At 33.9% G+C, this 21,472-nt stretch overlaps 1 protein-coding gene across 1 annotated transcript; it reads left to right on the top strand.

Annotated features, from left to right (window-relative positions):
- The first annotated feature begins 5,449 nt into the window (after positions 1-5,449).
- LOC141679806 (galactolipase DONGLE, chloroplastic-like) lies at positions 5,450-6,835 on the top strand. Its single transcript, XM_074486197.1, has one exon. It carries the CDS (start codon positions 5,471-5,473, stop codon positions 6,833-6,835), a length of 1,365 nt encoding a protein of 454 aa, XP_074342298.1. The 5' UTR covers positions 5,450-5,470.
- The last annotated feature ends 14,637 nt before the right edge of the window (positions 6,836-21,472 follow it).

Genomic DNA, 21,472 nt, shown 5'->3' on the forward strand with positions numbered 1-21,472 from the left:
TTATATATACCTTTTGCTGTGCTAATGAACCCCAACCAGCCAGTTCTTTATTTCCACCTTTTAAACTTGCAAAACGTGCTTTTAATGACTTGGTAAATGCTAACCTTAAGAAAACGGTGGTTAGACCCTTACAGATACCTCAGTCTGTAAAACATATCTTGGTAAATGCTGATCCTCTAACCTACAGATCTGTTTACCCTGATGTACAACCCACCACCACAACCCAGACAACTCACCACCCATCAGAACATACCACACATACACCTCACTCTACTCAACCCTCTGTCAGAACACATCTCAAACCTTCACAGATACCTCAACCTTCATCATCAGCACATACTGTGAAGCCTTCATCTTCCAAGCCCAAGAGGACAAAGACTGTACCTCAGACACCACAGAAGAGAAGGAGGATTGTTCTGAGAGATGAGTCAGACAGTGAGGAACAGGTTTCTGTCTCAAAACCTGTCATAAAAGAAGCTGAGAAGGTCTATTCTCAGAAGGATACTGGAATTGGGGGATCTAAGCTTCTCAAAAGGCTTAGAAGAATGTCTTATGCTGAACCTCCCAAGGAATCTCCATCTTCAAAGAGATACAAGAAACAGAGAGCTCACAGGCCAGTTTCAGAGGATGAGGATGAAGCAACTAAGGAAGGAGATCAGGAATCTCTGATCTCAAAAGAGCCAGAAATTGCTACAGCTACTGCTTCTACACCTCCATTGTCACCACCTCAGGAAGCTGCTACAAATAAAGCATCTACACCACCTGTGTCTCCTGTACATGAACCAGTATCTACTGAAGACCCAGGCACAAGTGCTGAAATTGATATTCACAATCTAGTTGTGCCTGAGGTTCTCTATTTAGAAGCTCCAACAGCAATAAATCCATCAACAACACCACTTACTGATGCTAATAAAACTCCGGAATTGTCTGCAACACCTTCTCTGCATCTAGATGTTGATGATCAGAATATAGGTGAGCATCAGACTATGGATGTTGATCATAACTTGGAAGTAGATCAGCACTTAGAGGAGGATGTTGAAGTCTCAATTGCTTCTCATACTGTTCTTTTAACAGAAGATGCTGATTCTGTCAGTTCTGATGCTGCAAATGCTGATGATACTGGTGATGCTGCTATAAATACAGATCCTGATGAAGCTGGTCCTTCAGGTCATGTACCTCAACAGACTGTTTCTAAATCTGAACTAGTCAAGAAGTTTGTTCGAGGAGAAGCACCAGTACCTTGGAGTGAAACTCCTAGAGGACAGGAGTGGACTAAGGAATGGAACTCAGTTACCTTTGTTTCATCTGAAAAGATTCTTGCTGAGCACTTGGCAAAAGCTGATGAGATGTTAATTAATGATGATTTTAAGACACAACTTTGAGTCACTGCATTGAGTACTAGACATCTGCAAGGTCTACATTTAACAACTCATGCAGAGTTATATAAAATTCAGGAAGAATTGCTCAAGCAAGAAATGCTTATAAAAATTGAAAAGAAAACTTTCTTCCAACCTACCTTTGACAGAGTTGCTTACATTGAGAAGACCCAAGAGAAGCAACAGTCTCAGATTGATGATATTTTGAAAAATCAAGCTTCTCAGCAATCTCAACTCGATGAAATCCAATCCTCAGTGGAATTGCTTGTCTCTCTTCTCTTACCTGCTGATGCCAAAAAGGGGGAGAAGGTAATTAAGTCCAAATGCAAAAATGTTAAGACACTGAAGGGGAAGGATGATGAAAAAGATGACCAGGGAAACTCTGGAATGGGTGGAGGTCATGGTCAAGGTAGTGGTTTCTCATCAAGAAGAACTGAAGCTACAGGTCATAGAACAAGTTCTAATACTGGAAAAAGAATTAATTCTGATACTAGTAAAAGGATAAGTTCTGATGAACTTTTGGATCTTGATGAAAAAATATCATGACAATTATTTCTTAAGGAAAATCCAGGAATGGACTTTGAGAGTCTGATGGAAGAAGAAGCTAGACTTAAGTCAGAAAAAGTCAATTCTAAATCTGAAGCTTCTGTTGGTAAAAAGAAACTCTCAAAGGCCAAAGGCATTGTGATAAAAGAAAGGACAAATCCTGAAGCAATCAAGGCTAAATCACAATTGCAGATAGATCCAAGGTCCAAGGGCAAAGAAAAAGTTGGTGAACCTATAAAGGTTTATGTTTTATGTGCCTCCTGTGGATGAAGAAATTACTGTTGAAGATGCTGATCTTACTCTGACTTCAAGGAAGATTTCTAAGACAACCTCTGACATGGCTAAAGTTGTTCAGAGTCAAGATATAGTTAGTTCTGATATTATAAAGAAGCAAGTAACCTCTGACGTAGCTCAAGTTGACTTGATATCAGAAGATAAATCAAAGGAAACCTCTGACATTACTCATGTTAAACCTTCAAAGTTACTCCTACCAGGATTCACCAAAGCCAAACTGACTCAACCTTTGAAGACTGCTGCAAGTGGTTTTGAAGCAAGAGTGGTTACTGGAAAGGAAGCAAGAGATAAATCTGGATTGGATAGTGCTGATGAAAAAAGAATACAGAACACAACCAATGATCCAACTTCCTTAAGTGAACCAGGTATTGGAGCAACTCCTGAAAAATTGAATCAACTAGAATCTGTACAAATGGTTTACCATACCTACTTGAAAAAACACATCTTGTTGTACTTCATGACAGATGGTAGGGATTATCATATAAGGGAAAATGTTATTCCACTGAAGTATTTTGAAGAATTGGAACATGTATTATTCTTACTTCAAGTGAATGACAGAATAACAGAAAGTGCTGTAAATTATTTGAAGAATCAAATTCAGAGACAGAAAAGGCTTTATTCTGTAAAGTCTGACAACACATATCTTCCAAAGTACAGAGATCACAAGGGTGATATAGTTGAGATGAAGCCTAACTCTGCTAAGATTATAACTACATTTATGGGTTACAAGACTGTAGAATTCAATCTTGAGTCTGACAAGGCGTATTTGATCAGACTGGATCAGGACATAAGGAAAGCTAGAATTAATGATCTCAGGGCTGCTATCTTCCAAACTGGTGAAGATTCTGCAGAACTTAAAGATGTTAAAAGGAGGATGATTGATGAACTCAGATATGGTGAGAGATGTTTGTTGAAGAACTATCTCAGAACAACTCCTGACATCAGAGAGATCAGAAAGTGAAGCCAAGTCAAGATCTACAACTACTCAAATTCTGATATGAATACAGACTGAAGTTGTTATCAGAAGTTAAAGTTGGTAAAGCTTTAAGGACTGTAAGTTGTAGTTATCTAGTCAAATTCTCAAGCATTTGTAATTAATATTTTTGACATCATCAAATATCTGTTAAACTTGTATATTATGCTAATTTACAAGTTGGGGGAGATTGTTAGATATATTTGATAATGTCATGTCTAATATGATTTATGTTTAGTTTCCAGATCTTACTTAAACAAGACAAATCAGTACTTAACTGAAATCAACACTTATACTGAAGTCAGAACTTAAGTCATCAGTACTTAAGGTTCAGGAGATATTTATCAGAAGATAATATCAGGACTTAAAGGAAACGTTCAGATAAGGAATGCGGCTGATTGAAAGGAAAAGAAGATCAAGACAAACGTAAGAAGACATATGCATGAAGAAGGAATTCTATGAAGAATAGAATACTTGGAAGAAAAGATATCTGATTGATATATTTTAGGAAGCAGAATTATATTCCATATCAATTAGCGATTATCTTGTAACTGTGTAGTATATAAACACAGACATAGGGTTTACACTATAAGTGTTATCATTATCGAGAATATTATTCATTGTAACACTAGCAGCTTTCGTGATATTTGTTCATCACTGAGAGAGGACAGTTCCATACTGTAACAGAATTTATTACTTTGAATAAAGTCTATTTTCTGTTACTTGTGTTATTAGAATTCGATTTGATTATGCTATACACTGTATTCACCCCATCTACAGTGTGTGTGACCTAACATATAATCATGGAGCAGTTTGGGTTAGGTATTAATTAATGGGTTGAGATAAATATTTATGGAAAAGATTCATGGATATATATATAATATAAAGTTTTATGTGTTAAAAAAGAAATTGGGTCATGAATCATGGGTAAATTAGTGGGTAAATCTTATATAGACAACAGTAACTTTTAAGATAATATAGATTAAGAATAACAATTATATTTGGAATTTTGGCAAAGTGTAGTATTAATGTACCCGAATACCATCTTATTTACTTTTGACAATACCCAAATGCCATCTTAAAAATGAAAAGAAACAATTAGCAAAGATAGGCCTAAAATCAATTGATCAGAGTCTAACCATTAACCTAGCTGTCTCCCACAACAAATATGCGTATTTAGTCTTGTTTTTACCAATTAAGTTTTCTTCATTCTCAAAAATTTACTTTAGTGTTACTTTCTCTTATGTAATGATCGTAATTCTTATTTTTTTTTATTAATAATCGTTTTTTTATGCGGGTTATTTGTTGTGCCCAATTTTTGGGATATTTTCTTTTGAAGTGATTGATTTGTTTTTGTATTTTTTAATTTGCTGTTTTGGTTAGTTGTTTTGTATGTTCGGGAACAATTCATTTTCAGCTGTTTAGCGGATTTGAAAAGCCTCATTGACTCGGAAATTACAAAAACTCATAATTCATAATAAAAATTGTTCATATTTTAAATGTATTAGTTCTTTGGATTATATTGAATATCACAGGAAGAATAAAATATACATATAGTAAAACTTAATGAATTAGTAAAAAATCAGAATTAAATATTAAAAATGAAATAAATATAAGATATATTTTAGAACTCAGTGTGGATATAAAATTAGAGAGTGTGTGAACAAGGCACCTTGTATATATTTTGATCTTTGATTTGCACAAAGTTTCAACTAAGAAAACAGTAATATGAAACAATTATTCACATATAAACTTGAATTTCATGCAGAATGACGTTGAAATTAAGACGATAAATATCTTATAATGGATTCGCCTGAAAATCGTTGCTGGCAAATCATCCAACCAACACTAGTTTTTCCAAATATCTTGTCTCTCCTATCTGATCAAGACAACATTCTTATTCACTCACTGTTTAAAAAGCTTTTGAACTTTAATATCAAGTCAACCACGTATGGGTGCATCAAATAGATGCATACACTTAATATATAACAGCCGCAAGGACTTAACCCCCAACCGACCACTTAAAATATTATGTCCCAAATGTGACCACTTGGAATTAGTATCATGAATATTTTGAAGTTGAGTCAATACTCGCCAAACATGGCTCTTTTTCTTATTGCCTCCCCTCACGCGTCACCACATCAAACTAATACACTCTGATTCTGACTCCTTCCTTTTATATATTACTAATTACGTCTTGTCTTTCTTCGCTCTAAATCTAATTACGTACCCTCTTCTATCACTCTCATTATATTTTCGAGTCTCTCTTCTGTTCTTTGTCATGGCAATGAGAGTCTTGAATTTTACGAACACGGGTCATTTTGTTGCGTTTTCTAGTGATGGGAGTGTAAAAAAAATTAACAGAAATTCGTGTAAGACGAATAGACAGTTCTGCATCGATGCTGGCTTTGCAACTACGAAGAAGGTACTGACAACAAAGGTTGCCGAAACAAGCTCCTGCTTAGCTCGTTTATGGGAAGAAGCGCGAGGTGTGCATGACTGGAAAAATGTTGTGGAACCGCTAGACCCTCTTTTCCAGCATGAAATACTAAGGTATGGAGAATTCGTGGCCGCATGTTACCAGGTTTTTGACTTGGATCCTGAAAGTAGAAGATACTTGAATTGCAAGTATGGTAAAAATAGCATGTTAAATGAAGTTGGCATGCTTGATTCGGGTTATGAGGTTACAAAGTACATATATGCTACTCCTGATATAAGCATTCCAACGCAAAATGATGGTTGTTGTGGGCGGTGGATAGGTTACATTGCAGTGTCATCCGATGAAGAAGTGAAGAGAAATGGAAGGAGGGATTTAATGGTGGTATTTCGAGGCACGGTGACATATCAAGAATGGCTGGCTAATTTCAATAGCTCGTTGACTCCGGCTCGTCTTGATCCTCATAAATCACGGCCTAATGTTAAAGTTGGAGCCGGAGTTCTCAGCTTATATACTTCCAATGAAAGTGCCAACAAGTTTGGGCTAGGAAGTTGTCGTGAGCAACTACTTTGCGAGATCACAAGATTACTCAACATGTACAAAGGTGAGCACATAAGTATATCTTTGGCAGGTCATAGTATGGGAAGCTCATTGGCCTTACTACTAGCTTACGATATAGCTGAGCTTCAACTCAACATAGATGATTCAAACAATGAAATTCCAATCACTGTCCTTTCCTTCGGAGGACCTCGAGTCGGAAACCTAGGATTCAAGGAAAGATGTGATGAATTAGGGATCAATGTTTTGCGAATTGTAAATGTCAACGATCCAATCACGAAAATGCCTGGTGTCGTTTTCAATGAGAATTTTAGGGTTTTGGGTGTGAAAATGGATTTTCATTGGAGATGCTCATCATGTTATGTCCATGTGGGGGTTGAAATAGCCCTTGACATTCTCAAGATGAGAAATCCATCGCGTGTTCATGATATAGAGACATATCTCAGCTTGTTGAAATGTCCGAATAAAGCAGAAATAAAGCAGAAAGGGTTGGATATTGTGGATAAAGTTAAATGGTTTATATCCAGGGCACAAAACATTAAGACTTTGGAATGGAGAGAAGCTGCCACGGATATGGTGAACATTAAGACTTTGGAATGGAGAGAAGCTGCCACGGATATGGTGAGCATGATTCCTACTCAGAGAACATAATGTTAAGCTACTGTATATGTTTGCTCTTTATCAGTTGGTGTGTATATATATATATATATAATAAGTTCCTAAGTTTTTAAGCTCATACAAAAGAATAGATTATTTTTAGTTCCTAACTTTCTAATCTCAAGCAAACTAGAAGGTGACAGGTTGATGCATCTAGGGTTTTATTGGCAAAATCCTTGCATTAATTCATCATTAAGGACTCCATTTTTGTTAGCGGTCCTAAATAAAAATTATTGAGAAATAATGAATTTGGGAGGGAAGACTTTAAATAATATAAAATAAGTGAATACAAATTCTTAAGCTGAAAATCGTAGAGAAAATGAATATCATGTCGATATAGTGTTCTAAGTCTAATTTAAGCTAAAATAGAGGGAAAACTGAAAAATTAGAATCGTCACATAAATTATAATAGCATGGTATATAAATTTCGTTTCATTTTCTTTTATTCCTTCTTTATATAATAATACAACATGAAAATAAAATTATGAGATATTTTATTATTGTATTAAAATGACAAATTTACCCTGTGTTTAATATTTAAATTAAAAATATTGTCGGTGGAAATTGAACTCAAGTTATTGAGGTTCACCTATGAATCTTCATACCAATATTGTCACTTATGTTATTTATCATGCACACATTATATGAGTGTCATAAATAATGAACATCTTATTTAAATTCAAATATAATTACTAGAATATTTGTACAGTTAATTTTAAAATCTTGAATTAAGAATATAAAGTTAAGTATAACACATAAATGCATCATTACTTTATATACTAAACAATTTTCAATTTTAAATTATGTCTCGTAATTTTGTATATAATTTTTTTATTATAAATGTAAATAAATTGAATATGTAATTATTTTTTTCAGAAATATATCGAAAAAAAGAATCACTTAAACAATTATTCTATATGTGCACTAAACATTTAGATACGCTAGAATATGAAAATAACCAATCTATTTTGGATTATTTCGAATTTGAAATCATAATTTGACCCATTTTTTAAGAAATACTCCTAATTTTACTACATAACTCAACCAAAAATACATCTTCGTTGTCTAGGTTTTGAAATTTTAAACATGAGTGCGATGAGAACATATTACCAATAAGATGAAATTTTATAATATTTTTGATTAACAAAAATGAATGTGTTAGAGGTGTTTATAGGATGAAGAATATTAATATATATATATTATCAATTGACTATTGTAGCATTTGATTTAATCAATTTTATGCTATTTAAAATAAAATATTACATTGATTGATAATTTGAAAAGATTTATTAAATTTTGTTGAATTAAAAAATATTTAATTTTAGGAAAATAATATATAATATTGTTGTGCAAGACATGCCTATACAATAACAAGACTAAGTCACATTGCCAACCCTGAGATTTAGTTGTTTGGTAATTAATTTTGTATTCTGTATTGTATTTCTTGAGTCTGTAAAAAGGATAGAAAATTAGACTGGAGTATTTTTCAGTGAACACATTCAAACTAAGAAATAAACTCTGGAAGAAGATCAAGTCATGATCATACATCAGAGAAAAGTTTAGAAGTTTAGAGTTGAATAAAACTATTTTATGAAAAATGTTCTAAGTCACGATACCGACAAGTCAAAGATCAAGTTATATCGAGAAGTCATTCGAGAAGTCCAGAATGACTTATCGAGAAGTCCAAAATGGCTTATAGAGAAGTCTAAGAGATATCGACAAGTCAAATGAAGATGCAAAGGACTGAAGATATCGACAAGTCAAATGAAGATGTAGAGAACTGAAGATATCGACAAGTCATTTCTGTATGTAAAGAACTCAGAGATATTAACAAGTCAAAATGAAGATGTGAAAAATTGGAGATATCGACAAGTCAATTTCTCATTAGAGATCTCAAAAATATCGACAAGTCAAAATGTATATAGAGATCTCATAGATATCGACAAGTCATTTCTACATGTAGAGATCTCAGACACATCGACAAGTCATTTCACATGTAAAGATCAAGATACCTCGACAAGTAAAATATACCTATAGAGAACTCAGAGAGCTCGATAAGTCATTATACTTATCGAGATGTCACTTTTATATAGAAAAAACTGGAGATCTCAAATATGTCTCTCAAATATATAATGCAAACAAATTCAAGATTCAAGATTATCAGTCAACAAATGATCTATTCACTAGATTGAAAATTCTACAAAGTAGCTGTGAGAATACAAGATCAAGGGCTAAGATTAACTAGACAAAGGATGGTCACGGACATGCAAGATTCTGCACAAATTTGCTAAGCTAGAATTGGAAATAGAAAAAGGTTGCTTTAGAAAGTAGTTTAGTACATTTTGGTGCAAGTCTGTAAATCCGTGTTGCTAGTCTATAAAACATGCACTGGTCCTTATTTTAGTAGCAACAAACAGATTCATATTTTCTTGTATCCTCTCAAAAAGGAGTCGAGTTCTTATATTTTTAAGAACACAGAATTTGTAGCAAGACAAACTTAATTAATACAAATTAAGTGAGTTTTGAAATATTGTGCTTGTTGTTTTACATCTGTTAAACATAAAATTTCTGCAAATTAGAAACTGCTTTGTTCATCGTATATTTAACTGTTTAAAAAGGATAATAATCCAAAGAAACACATTCACCCAATGTATTGTACTTAATATTTCACCCCCTGTATTGTACTTAATATCTAACAAGTTGTATTAGAGCAAAATCTGAAAGAAAATAGATAAATATCTTGAAAGTATGAGTGCACAAAAGTTAAGTAGCATCAAGATACCAGCCTTTGATAAAGCCAACTACACATTGTGGAAAAAGAAGATGATGTTATTTGTAAGGATGGCCAACCCATTGTATATCCAGATTCTCAAGAATGGCCCTTTTACTCCCATGGAAAGGGTTGGGGAATCTACTGATGGTGACATGGTCACCCCATCTCATAATGCCCCTAAAGACCCCTCAAAATACACTGAAACTGAAAAGGAGAAAGTCTCTCTAGATAGTGGCATACAACTAATTCTGATATAGTCACTTGACAATGTTAACAATTTTGTCAACTGTGATACAGCCAAACAAATATGGGAGAAGATTAAAATCTTGTGTGAGGGTACAGAGGAAGTAAGGTCTAATCAAAGGAGAATACTGATGTCTCAGTATGAGATTTTCATGGCCAAGCCTAAAGAAGGAATCACCGAAGTTTTTGAAAGTTTCAATAAACTGAGAAATGACTTGCAACTTCATGATAAATATTATGAAGATGAGGAGGTTAACCTAAAATTCTTGCTAACTCTTCCCGACCACCTTGAACAGAAAATATCAGCCATAAGAGAATGAAGAGACTTGAGCAGAATGACACTGGAGGTTTTGTATGGGATCTTGAAGACATATGAACTTGAGATATTGCAAAGAAAGTCTTTAAGGGCAAACCAAGGACATGTACTTGATGGATCTAGTGCCTTAGTTTTCAATGATAGAGAAGCAAGTGAAGATGAATAAGATGCTCATACTCCAGTCATTCATGCTGTGGGGCAAAAGAACAAATGACCTCAAAAGCAAGTTTTTTTGGAGCTAGAAGAAGATGAGTAATATATCCTTGATGAGCTAAATGAGATGGATAAATCTATGGATTACCTTTCTAGAAAATTCTCTAACATCAGGTTCAAAAAAACAAGGTTTTCCAAGAATAAGGCACAATCCTCAAACGAAAACAACTAGAAGTCAAAAACTCAGTTTAACTCAGCTAGCAAAGGTAGTTACAAAACTGGATCTATTGATAGATCAAAGATAAGGTGCTTTAATTGTGATGAGTTAGTCCACTTTGCTACTGAGTGCAAGAAGCCAAAGAAGGTGTAAAAGGATAAAGCCTATCTGTAGTTGGAAGCCAAGTATGAAGCTCTCTTGAAGAAGCAACATGGAAAAGCTTATGTGACGCCCTACAAACCCGGGTCAGAAGTTTGGGGCTCACAACACACACCACACTAATTAAACCTTTGTATAAAGTATTATATGCATTGACCCTTCTGTACACAACCACGGATCGCAACAGGTTAAAGTATGAAAACAAGCTACAACCTTACCCTTTATTACATCGTACCAAAACCCAACTAGTTCAACTTAGAATTGTTAATGATATCGTACTTACAATCTTACACCACTCATCTATAATACAAAGCTCCTGCTAGCTCGATCCAACTTAAACGAAAATCCTAGCTCGCACATTGGACAGGGAATCCTCATTACCAACACTTTCTTCTTCAACTGTTGAAAATATAAATTTTTTTACAAGAGTGAGCTTACTAGCTCAGCAAGTAATCATAGCAGCAATTGAGGTTAAACAATTACCAATTGAAATGATTCAGAAGAATCAAGTTTCTTAATAAACAATGATTAGAATTGGATATTCACTTTTCATTTTAAAAACCTAGGTTAGACTGCTGATCAGTCACGCACTAACCCCGAGCAAGGCTCCCAGCTTTGCGCTATATACTGGATCCAAGGCAAGCATTGGCCTATTATGACCACGAATCTGGTCCACATTTATAAAACTATCAAATTCTAAAACAATTCAATATGATAACCAATGTAAATTAATAAGCTGAATCATAAAAAACATTTATCTTGAAGCATAGGGTGATTCATAATACCAAGTAGGTATAACAAGGGATTCAAAAAGATTGTCTTTCAATCAAGGAAAGAATCAGAAAGTAGAAGACCAAGGGTTCAAGGGTTCCAAGAATTGGTCTTCTGTTAAACAAGGAATAAGGGTTGGTATGTTAAGAAACTCAATATCAGAATCAGTATGTGGTAGATATGTATTTTTCGAGTAGTATCGTATGTGTTTGGATCATGTCTGGGAATTCAACAATCAATGGTTTGTGAAGAACAAGGCTTACGGCTCAAGATCAAGAAGAATCAGGGTTCAATGTTAAATAGTTTAAAGCACTTGCAATATAAAATATGATTTATTTTGAATAATAGCGATATGTTATGAAACAGTTCAAATATATTTGTAATATATCTTTAAAGAAAGGTTCAGAAGTACTTGCCTTATCACCGACAATTTCTACTTTACTTGTACTCATCTAACAGTTTTACTCATCAACCATTTTTCTTCTCTTTTATGCCTTGCTTCTATTTATCAATCACTTTCCTTCTCTTTCTACGCTTTGATTCTATTTATAGATCACTGGTTCCCTTTTCTATGCCTCGCTGACTCTGCTAGGCATCACAAGTATCTATCAATTATTTATACTCATATTATTCTAATCATCACATAGACGTCATAGGCTTTTATCTACCCATCGTTTCACCCAAATCCGATTTACGGATTAAAAGTTATGACTAAAATAGTCAAACCATAACCACATAGGCATATAACGCATCAATCAGTGAACACATAGCACATAACACGTAAGATATTCGATCAAAATAATTTTTCAAAGAAGATTCGGGGTCAAAATAATTTTCCAGTTATTTATTATGAATTTTCAAACATTTTTTGGAATTAAAATTGGACTCCGAATCATTTTATAATTAAATAATAGGGTTCGAACACCCAAATTTGAATTTAAAATAATTTTATAATAATTATCGAGCTTCGAAAATAATTTAAAATAATATTATAAAGCTCGAAACTATTTTTCGGAATTTTTAAATCAATTTTATATAATTAAATCAATTAAATAGTCAATTAAAATTAATTAATAACTAATTAAATTAATTAATAAATTAATATTTAAATTAATTAACTAATTAATTAATTAATTATCAACTAAAATTAATTAATTAAATATTGAAGATTTATTTTAGAATTAAAAATAATTTTTAGAATTAAAATAATGATTTTGGGAATTAAAAATGAATTTTAGAAATTAAATAAAGGATTTTTGAATTTATTTTAAAAATAAATTCCCAGAAACAGATTCAAAGAATTAAACTGAGAATTGAAAGATCAAAAACGGGTCTTAATCGGGTCGAAAAACGGGCCAGGAAGAACACAACCGGGTCTGGCCGGAACTTCCCCAGACTCCGGTGGAACTTCCGATTCCGGCTACCCCATTTGAGGCTCAATTCGATACCGTTCAATCTATATTTCGCTGGGGAATTACTGAGAACCCTCCCAGAAACACATCCCCTTCAACAATAAGCACAAAAGATCCCCCGGTTGTCCTTTCCAGCGAAACAGCCATTGACGCCGGCGAGGAGTTCAAATCTCCGGCCAGGTCAAAACAGAGGTCTGACAATACATGCAACCATATAAATTGAATCCTCTAAGAAAGCCTAACACACTGGTAACCTCAGAATCAACCCAGGGTTGTCAGAAATGAAAGCCCCAAATTCGAATTAATAATATTCAAGAACATAAACCCTAGTTCATGAATCAGATAATCAAACTCAAATTTAACCATGTTATTGATCTCCAAATTTAACATATAATATACCAAAATGACCAGGAAGAAAAGATCTACACGATTATGCCATCAATTCATATAAAAAACATCAAGAACAAAAATTCATAATTTAATCCATAAATAATTCAAAATAAAATAATTAAACAAGAAAAATACCTTGATTTCTGGGAAAAAACAGATGGTTGATTCAAAAAGAAGATTACGAGAGCTTCGTTTTGATATATTACACGCCCGAATCGGAGTTCGATAACATCTTCGTTCGTGCGTTTGATTCTCAAGAACGCAATATTAATTTGACATTTTCTCTGTATTTTATGGGGTTTTACTAACTGATTATGATTATACGATTAAAATGAAATGATAAAAGGGCTATATATTTTTTTGGAATATTGGCTCGTTTTGGATCGTCTTGGATCGTTAAATTAGTTACTTAGCCGCTAAGTAACTGCACAAACGATCCGATTTGATACCCGTACTGGATAATTATCCAAACAGGGCTTCTTATAAAATACTTTATACGAAAATAACGTAATATTATCCCGTCCTTTGAAAATACGGGTTTTGTTGGCTCACCGAAATGATTATCGTATCGAAAATCTTGCGCCGGGCCGCGCACGGGTCAAACCGTAATCCGGAGGATCGAAAAAGTCAAAACACGAAAAATGTCCGGAATTACCAGATTAGGTTAAGAAGGAAGTTTCGGAAGATTTTTGGGTTGTAAAAACGTAAAAACGGTTGAAGTCGGACGGTTCCCGACTTTATAAAATAATTTTATAATTATTCAGAAAATAATTAATAAATTCATAAATTAATATAAAATCATATAACAGTCCAAAAATTACCAGAAAAATACCGTAATTATTTATATTTTATTCTGGTCATAATAAAATTAGTAAACTTATACGGTATCGCATATAAGCATTCATATATTTACACCAATCGTTAGATAATTCACCAAAAAGCACATAATAATCATATAAAAAATTATTTATTAATAAAAATAATTACACGCGATATCCCGGATGTTACATCCTTCCCCCTTAAAAGGATTCTGTCCTCAGAATCATACTAAGGACCAAATAATGATATATTCAAGTATCTCACTTCCATTTTCTCAGGTTGATCTTTCAACCCTACAACTTTTTATAAACTTTTACTCGCAGCATTAATCATTACTTAACAATCTCTTGCTGACCTTATATTCTATCTGTTGCTTATATAACTCAACTCAAGTCTCCATTTTATATATATAATGGAGCTAAACTACTTTTCCTGAGTATATACATATAAATACCCTATGAACCTGCTAAACGTGTGGCGGTGAAGCCTACTTATTTACACTTATCCTGACTACTTTACTGTTTTAAAAGGACCCGCATAATGCTTACCAATTATCCTTCCTTTGTAATTCTAGTAATTCGTACTCATGAACAATTGCAATAGCTACTGGTTATTAAACCCCATTCCCCCATGTTTCTCTATTCAATTAGCTTAGTTCATAATCGCTTCTAATCGCATTCGAGGCTCTTTAATCGTTCTTCTAAATCTTCTCATCCAGCTGCAAATGATATACTGAAACTATGGCGTATTTAATTCCTAACGTTCTTGAGATTACTCCAGAATTAAGAATTAACGAAAAGATTTTGACGAAATATGACTGATGCACAGACTTATCATCATATTTTATTTTCCTTGAAGCACAATCGAGGAGGTTTATCAAGCGAAGATCTCTTACCATTTTAAAGAAAGTACACTAACCTGGAGGCATCACCGGCATACTTTTAACCTATATTATCATTTATTTTGGTTATAAGAAGTTTTCATACAAAACTGACTACAATGCTTTTCTTGCCGTCTAGTCACAAATAACATTTATTCTTTCTTCATACCATACTATCAGAAAGTCTTCTTTGACATCCATGTCTCGTATCATATCTTCGAAGTAGCTTGAATCGCTTGAGTTATCGTTGTTCAACCAAATTCTTATCTTTTTAGTTCCGCTTTACTTAATATTCGTTAATCCAGGAGTAGTACATATCATTCTTGTTCGACATAATTTATCGTATTCTGAATACTCTTGTCAAATTTTAAATCACACCATATTGATTATCTATAATTAGTTTCTGGTTCTGATGACGGACCACCATTTCTTCAAGAAGCGATTGACCCACTTATGGAATAATCTGTTTATTACTAAATGAAAATGATCAGGTTTAAATAACCTATTAATAATAATACAATTAACGCTTCCTTCACCTTTGGTTCTCAGGTGGCATCACCATGACGTTTCTTGGAGAAATTTATCCATCTAGTCTTTGATGTCCCACCTTAACTCCTTGATATGTATAACATTTGCTAATCTTTCCCACCATTTCTTTCTTCATATCTGGCCACCAATAATTTTCCTCTAAATCTCTATACATATTGGAACTTCATGGATGGACCGAATGTCTTGAGTTGTGAACTTATTGTACAGTTCCATCCCTCAATTCTGTCACTAGTGAAATCCCAAATTCTGAAATAAAATCTGGGAATGTCTTGATCATCCTTTTGAGTATATATATATATATATTTTCTCTAATGTTAATATCTTGATCTATTATTTCCTCTTGATGTTTCTTTACTTTCACTAGCAATTCTGGCTGAAAAGTTATACTATACATCTTTGCATTGTTAGGTTTGCAAGCTCTGGCTTCCAATTTCAACTTTTGAAATTCCTTGTATAATTCTTCTGACACTGTCAACACGTTCAGTCCTTCCATTTTGTTTAATGCATTTGTTACTATGTTTGTTTTTCGTGGGTGATAGTTAATCATGCAGTCATAGTTCATATTACCCATATCTTATCTATATCCTGGCATCTTATATAGTTTCTTTATCATCCTTTTGATTCCACTTCCTTTCCTATCTCCGTTCTTCGTTCTCATAGCTTATTCAAAACCGAACTCTTGATATTAATACTCATTTTGCTGTCATATCAAATTAGATATTAATACGGACTTTGATGCTCACAACATCCCATTCTGAAGTAAACATCAATCATCTGTATTAACACCACTTTCGATATTTAACAACAACCTAAGTATCAACATCAATCAGAAACTGAATTAAAACTGTATCTCACACTTTATCCTAAAACAGAAATACTTGACGACTCATTATTGTATGATGATCAGAAACAAGGTGTCCTTTAATAAAACTTTGTTGCAGATGATAACATCCCCTTAATTATCTAATGAAATCCATATTGGTGTAGTTATTACTCTCTACTTTATTCCATCTCCCTTCTTCCTTTCTTCTCGTTACTTTATCTTAAATCTTTAGCTCTTGAAAACATTCTTCTCACTTATCCATACAAATGACTTTTTATTTCTCTTGTCCATTATGAAAGGCATATTTACCCAAGCAAAACTCACATATTTGCAACAATATCTAAATTCTACCAGCGTCCTTACTTCTCCCCAATTCCTCATTATTTTGATTTCGAATTGGAAAGTCACATCAAAATTTGACTTAATCTAATTGGAGTCAATCTCCATGTAACTGATCATTAATTGGTACAATTGGCCAATTGACTTACTTAATTGATCAATTGCACCAAGTGATGACTAGCTAAATGAAATCAAAGACCAATTGTATATAGTCGAATTGGATGTAACAACCTCTTTCGAGAATCGAGGTCAAAACTATTTGGTGTATCAACATTAATACCTATAAAACAGAGAAGTCAACTTTTCCTTTTTAAGAGTAGGGTACTTTCTGAAAAATTTGGGCAGCATCTCCTTTATATTATTGACTACCAGTCGGGCTTAAGCCGACACCCACAATCAACCAATTAACCAACAATCAACCCTCAAATAAACCAGTCCACTTTCACTTTCCAAACTCACCAATTCACCACCTCATGTAATATTAATCAGTACAACCCATGTCTCTAATTCAACTTAAAATTATAGCGAGCAATTCTTATTATACCATATCTTTTTCTCATATTCCCTGATTCTAACAGAATATCACTATTGAGTACAATTATAAATTATTCTAAAATATTTCTAGTTCATGTTTCAATTCAAGCTCTCTACTTAACAATTAGTGCACCCTGGAAGTATACACTTGTCCTTATTAATTAACTTGTTCAACCTTTGATGACCAACACCTGGTCTCAACCAACACTCTTAAAATCTTGCGAATGAGTACATTTGGTTTTAAAGCTTCACATCTTAAAAATTGTTGCAGTCAAACCGCCATACCTTCATCTTCCCTTATGTCTTTCCATATTGAACCTTCTTTGTCGTCCCTGCTACAAGCGTAAATTTTTACCACAACTCATTTTCTTGAGTTGGGGAAAGCCCAACCATCCCTTGATGAACACACTTAAAGTTTATATGTATCTAGCATTTCTTCGATCTTAAATCTTCATGATAAATATCCCCCACATGATTAAGATATGCTTTATCTTCACAACGTATTACTTGATTATCTGATTATTGTTAATAATTTCTTCATTCGCCTTCATTGTCCAATCGATCATTTGCCTCACCTGATACATGCAGCTTTACTTTCGCGTTTCTCTAGTTAATTTACCTCATACAATTTGCTAATTACTCCAATTCATTCCAAAATCTCAGACTCGAAATGTATCATGTATATAGATTTTCCGCCTTTGATTTGATGCTCTCACAACTATCCCGTTATCGGTTACTGATTCTTCTCTGCACGTAAATGTCCACCATTTATTGGCTTGCAATTGTCCACACCTGTTACGTAACTCCGTTTGCTACCCGGGTTCATTATGATTCCTTTTTAAAATATTCAAAGAGTAGACCATACACAAGAAGGAATTTGTGTATATGATTCTGATTGAAACTTTCTATAAGGGGATAACAGTACAAGGAAACAATCGGAGAAATTCATGAATCAACAAATCAGGATTTAAGAAGAAAGAATGAATAATGATTTGAATAGGAATGAGACAACCATATTAGTACTCAAGATGGCCAGTCTTTCATACCATATGGCACACAGCACATGATTAGGTGGCGTCCCACCAGACTCTTTATCATTTCGACAAATCGTCACACCATAACACTGCTTGTCCCAATTAAAAAACACTATTTTGAAGAAGGAATGATTTAAAAGGGATTCAACAATCACCTTATAAAGCTGATCATGAAAGAATTTCATACTTTACTCGAGATTTATAAAAATAATAAGAAAGAATGATATCATTGGCCGACATTCGCATTTTATCTGTTTACAGCTTCAATGCTTTTCCGATCAATAGATCCCATGCCGAGTCATATATCAACTTTAGAAGGTTCTCAGAAATGCTTTCTTGAATCGATCATTAAAATAATTTCCCACTTATTAGGTCTTGTATCTTTAGCGTCACTTTTCCACGTTCATATACGATTTTATTTACAATCTTACGAGATTTATGCTTATAACTTCAAATTTCGCTTATGCTGTTAATCGTTCAACTTGTCGCCTCTTTTGCTAATAACGTTCTCCTATTAGAAGGTCTAGAGATTTCCTTAATCTTCTTTTCTCGTACTCAGCTTCTCGTGAATCGACATATTCCTCGTGCTCTAATCGTCTCAACAATTGGATAAACAGTTTCTCCGTAATAGCGGGTCCAATTGTCCTTCTAAACGAACCATACTAATTTCTAAAACAAGTATTCATCTGGATAATCTAAATCAAACAAGAAACTCAAGTAGTATTTGGACAATCAAGGTTTTAAAACTTATTTTGTTCCAAGGAATTTTAGAAAAATTTTGTGAAGAAAATCTCTTTGGAAAACCGGTTTAGAATTTTGAAAATCATACACATGGTCGTCATTACTATATGAGTTGGTTGTCGTCTTTCTCAACTATCGCAAGGAATCCAATTAGGAAAATTATCAGATAAGAGCTCATTCCTTTCCATATATCTTCTACCCCTTATTGGGTCCATTTTGCCTTCATTGGTCAACAAAATTCCAATTACTGTTACATACGATCTTATTCGTAACTTCACTTCTAGTCTTCCATACTGGTAATATTCTAGTCATCATCTCTTACGATTACTGAGTATAACAAATCTATCCAGCAATCATCAGAGTTATTTTATAACACAAGGGTGATTTATATCACATTACTTCTATTCGTATCATGTTTGCTCATCACATCATCCTCTAAATTCAAGAAAACTCTCAATTTCCAATCCTCTCAAATTTCTTTAAATATCCATCTAGCTTACTCCACAAGATAATCGTTGGTGACATACTCATTAGTAGCTCCTTATAACCTGGTAGCGGCTATCTTCCGAAACACACATATCCTCACCCTAGGTTCTTCTAACATTTATTAATGCCTCATGTACTCACCATATATTATAGCTTTCGAATCCATCCTTGTGGGTGTTGTTACTCCATAAGACAAGTTTTGAACGGATATTATAGAACAGAATGTAGAGTAGACAGAAAAGATGCACACACAACTAAATATCCGGTAGAACTAGAATCAGCATGTGGGGGAAAATTCTCGAATAGATAGCGTCACATCAGGGGATGAGATAAAAAGGTGAAAAGGTGCAATCGTCGCAACAGGAGGTGATATGGTGAATACTGGTGGACAAACAAGGCGTGAATCAGATGATAGTCTACTGAATGAAGACTCCGAATGATCAGACGATCCAGGGATAAAAGAATCTTCCATCGCCGCCATCTGAAAATCACGTCGCTAGATATAGATGTCGAATTTCATCACGAATCCCACTAAAACCTACTATTTGATCACACTCAATCTATTGACGTTCTATCTTTCTATTACCTAATCCTAATCCTAACCCTCTATCCATTCACAACAATCTAGGCTTGTTTCAGTGACTTATAACCTGTAGCTCTGATACCAACCTCTAACACCCTCCAAACCCGAGTCAGAAGTTTGGGGCTCACAACACACACCACAATATTTAAACCTGTGTATAAAGTATTATATGTATTGACCCTTCTGTACACAACCACGGATCGCAACAGGTTAAAGTATGAAAACAAGCTACAACCTTACCCTTTATTACATTGTACCAAAACCCAACTAGTTCAACTTATAATTGTTAATGATATCGTAGTTACAATCTTACACCACTCATCTATAATACAAAGCTCCTGCTAGCTCGATCCAACTTAAACGGAAATCCTAGCTCGCACACTAGACAGGGAATCCTCATTACCAACACTTTCTTCTTCAACTGTTGAAAATATAAAATATTTTGCAAAAGTGAGCTTACTAGCTCAGCAAGTAATCATAGCAGCAGTTGAGGTTAAACAATTACCAATTGAAATGATTCAGAAGAATCAAGTTTCTGAATAAACAATGATTAGAATTGGATATTCACTTTTCATTTTAAAAACCAAGGTTAGGCTGCTGATCAGTCACACACTAAACCCGAGCAAGGCTCCCAGCTTTGCTCTATATACTGGATCCAAGTCACGCATTGGCCTATTATGACCACGAATCTGGCCTGACCACGAATCTGGTCCACATTTATAAAACTATCCAATTCTAAAACAATTCAATATGATAACCAATGTTAATCAATAAGATGAATCGTAAATAACATTTATCTTGAAGCATAGGGTGATTCATAATACCAAATAGGTATAACAAGGGATTCAAAAAGATTCGCTTTCAATCAAGGAAAGAATCAGAAAGTAGAAGACCAAGGGTTACAAGAATTGGTCTTCTGTTAAACAAGGAATAAGGGTTGGTATGTTAATAAACTCAATATCAGAATCAGTATGTGGTAGATATGTATTTGTGGAGCAGTATCGTATGTGTTTGGATCGTGTCTGGGAATTCAACAATCAATGGTTTGTGAAGAACAAGGCTTATGGCTCAAGATCAAGAAGAATCAGGGTTCAAGGTTAAATAGTTTAAAGCACTTGCAATATAAAATAGGAGTTATTTTGAATAATAGTGACATGTTATGAAACAGTTCAAAAATATTTGCAATATATCTTTATAGAAAGGTTAAGAAGTACTTGCCTTATCACCGACAATTTCCACTTTACTTGTACTCATCTAATAGTTTTACTCATCAACCACTTTTCTTCTCTTTCTATGCCTTGCTTCTATTTATCAATCACTTTCCTTCTCTTTCTACGCTTTGATTCTATTTGTAGATCACTGGTTCCCTTTTCTATGCCTCGCTGACTCTACTAGGCATCACAAGTATC

Source organism: Apium graveolens, chromosome 8 (assembly GCF_009905375.1).
Source record: "Apium graveolens cultivar Ventura chromosome 8, ASM990537v1, whole genome shotgun sequence".
Taxonomy (NCBI): Eukaryota; Viridiplantae; Streptophyta; class Magnoliopsida; order Apiales; family Apiaceae; genus Apium; species Apium graveolens.

What these genes read in the sequence shown, in the direction of transcription:
- LOC141679806 (XM_074486197.1), top strand. Translation starts at nt 5,471, where the DNA reads ATGGCAATGAGAGTCTTGAATTTTACGAACACGGGTCATTTTGTTGCG.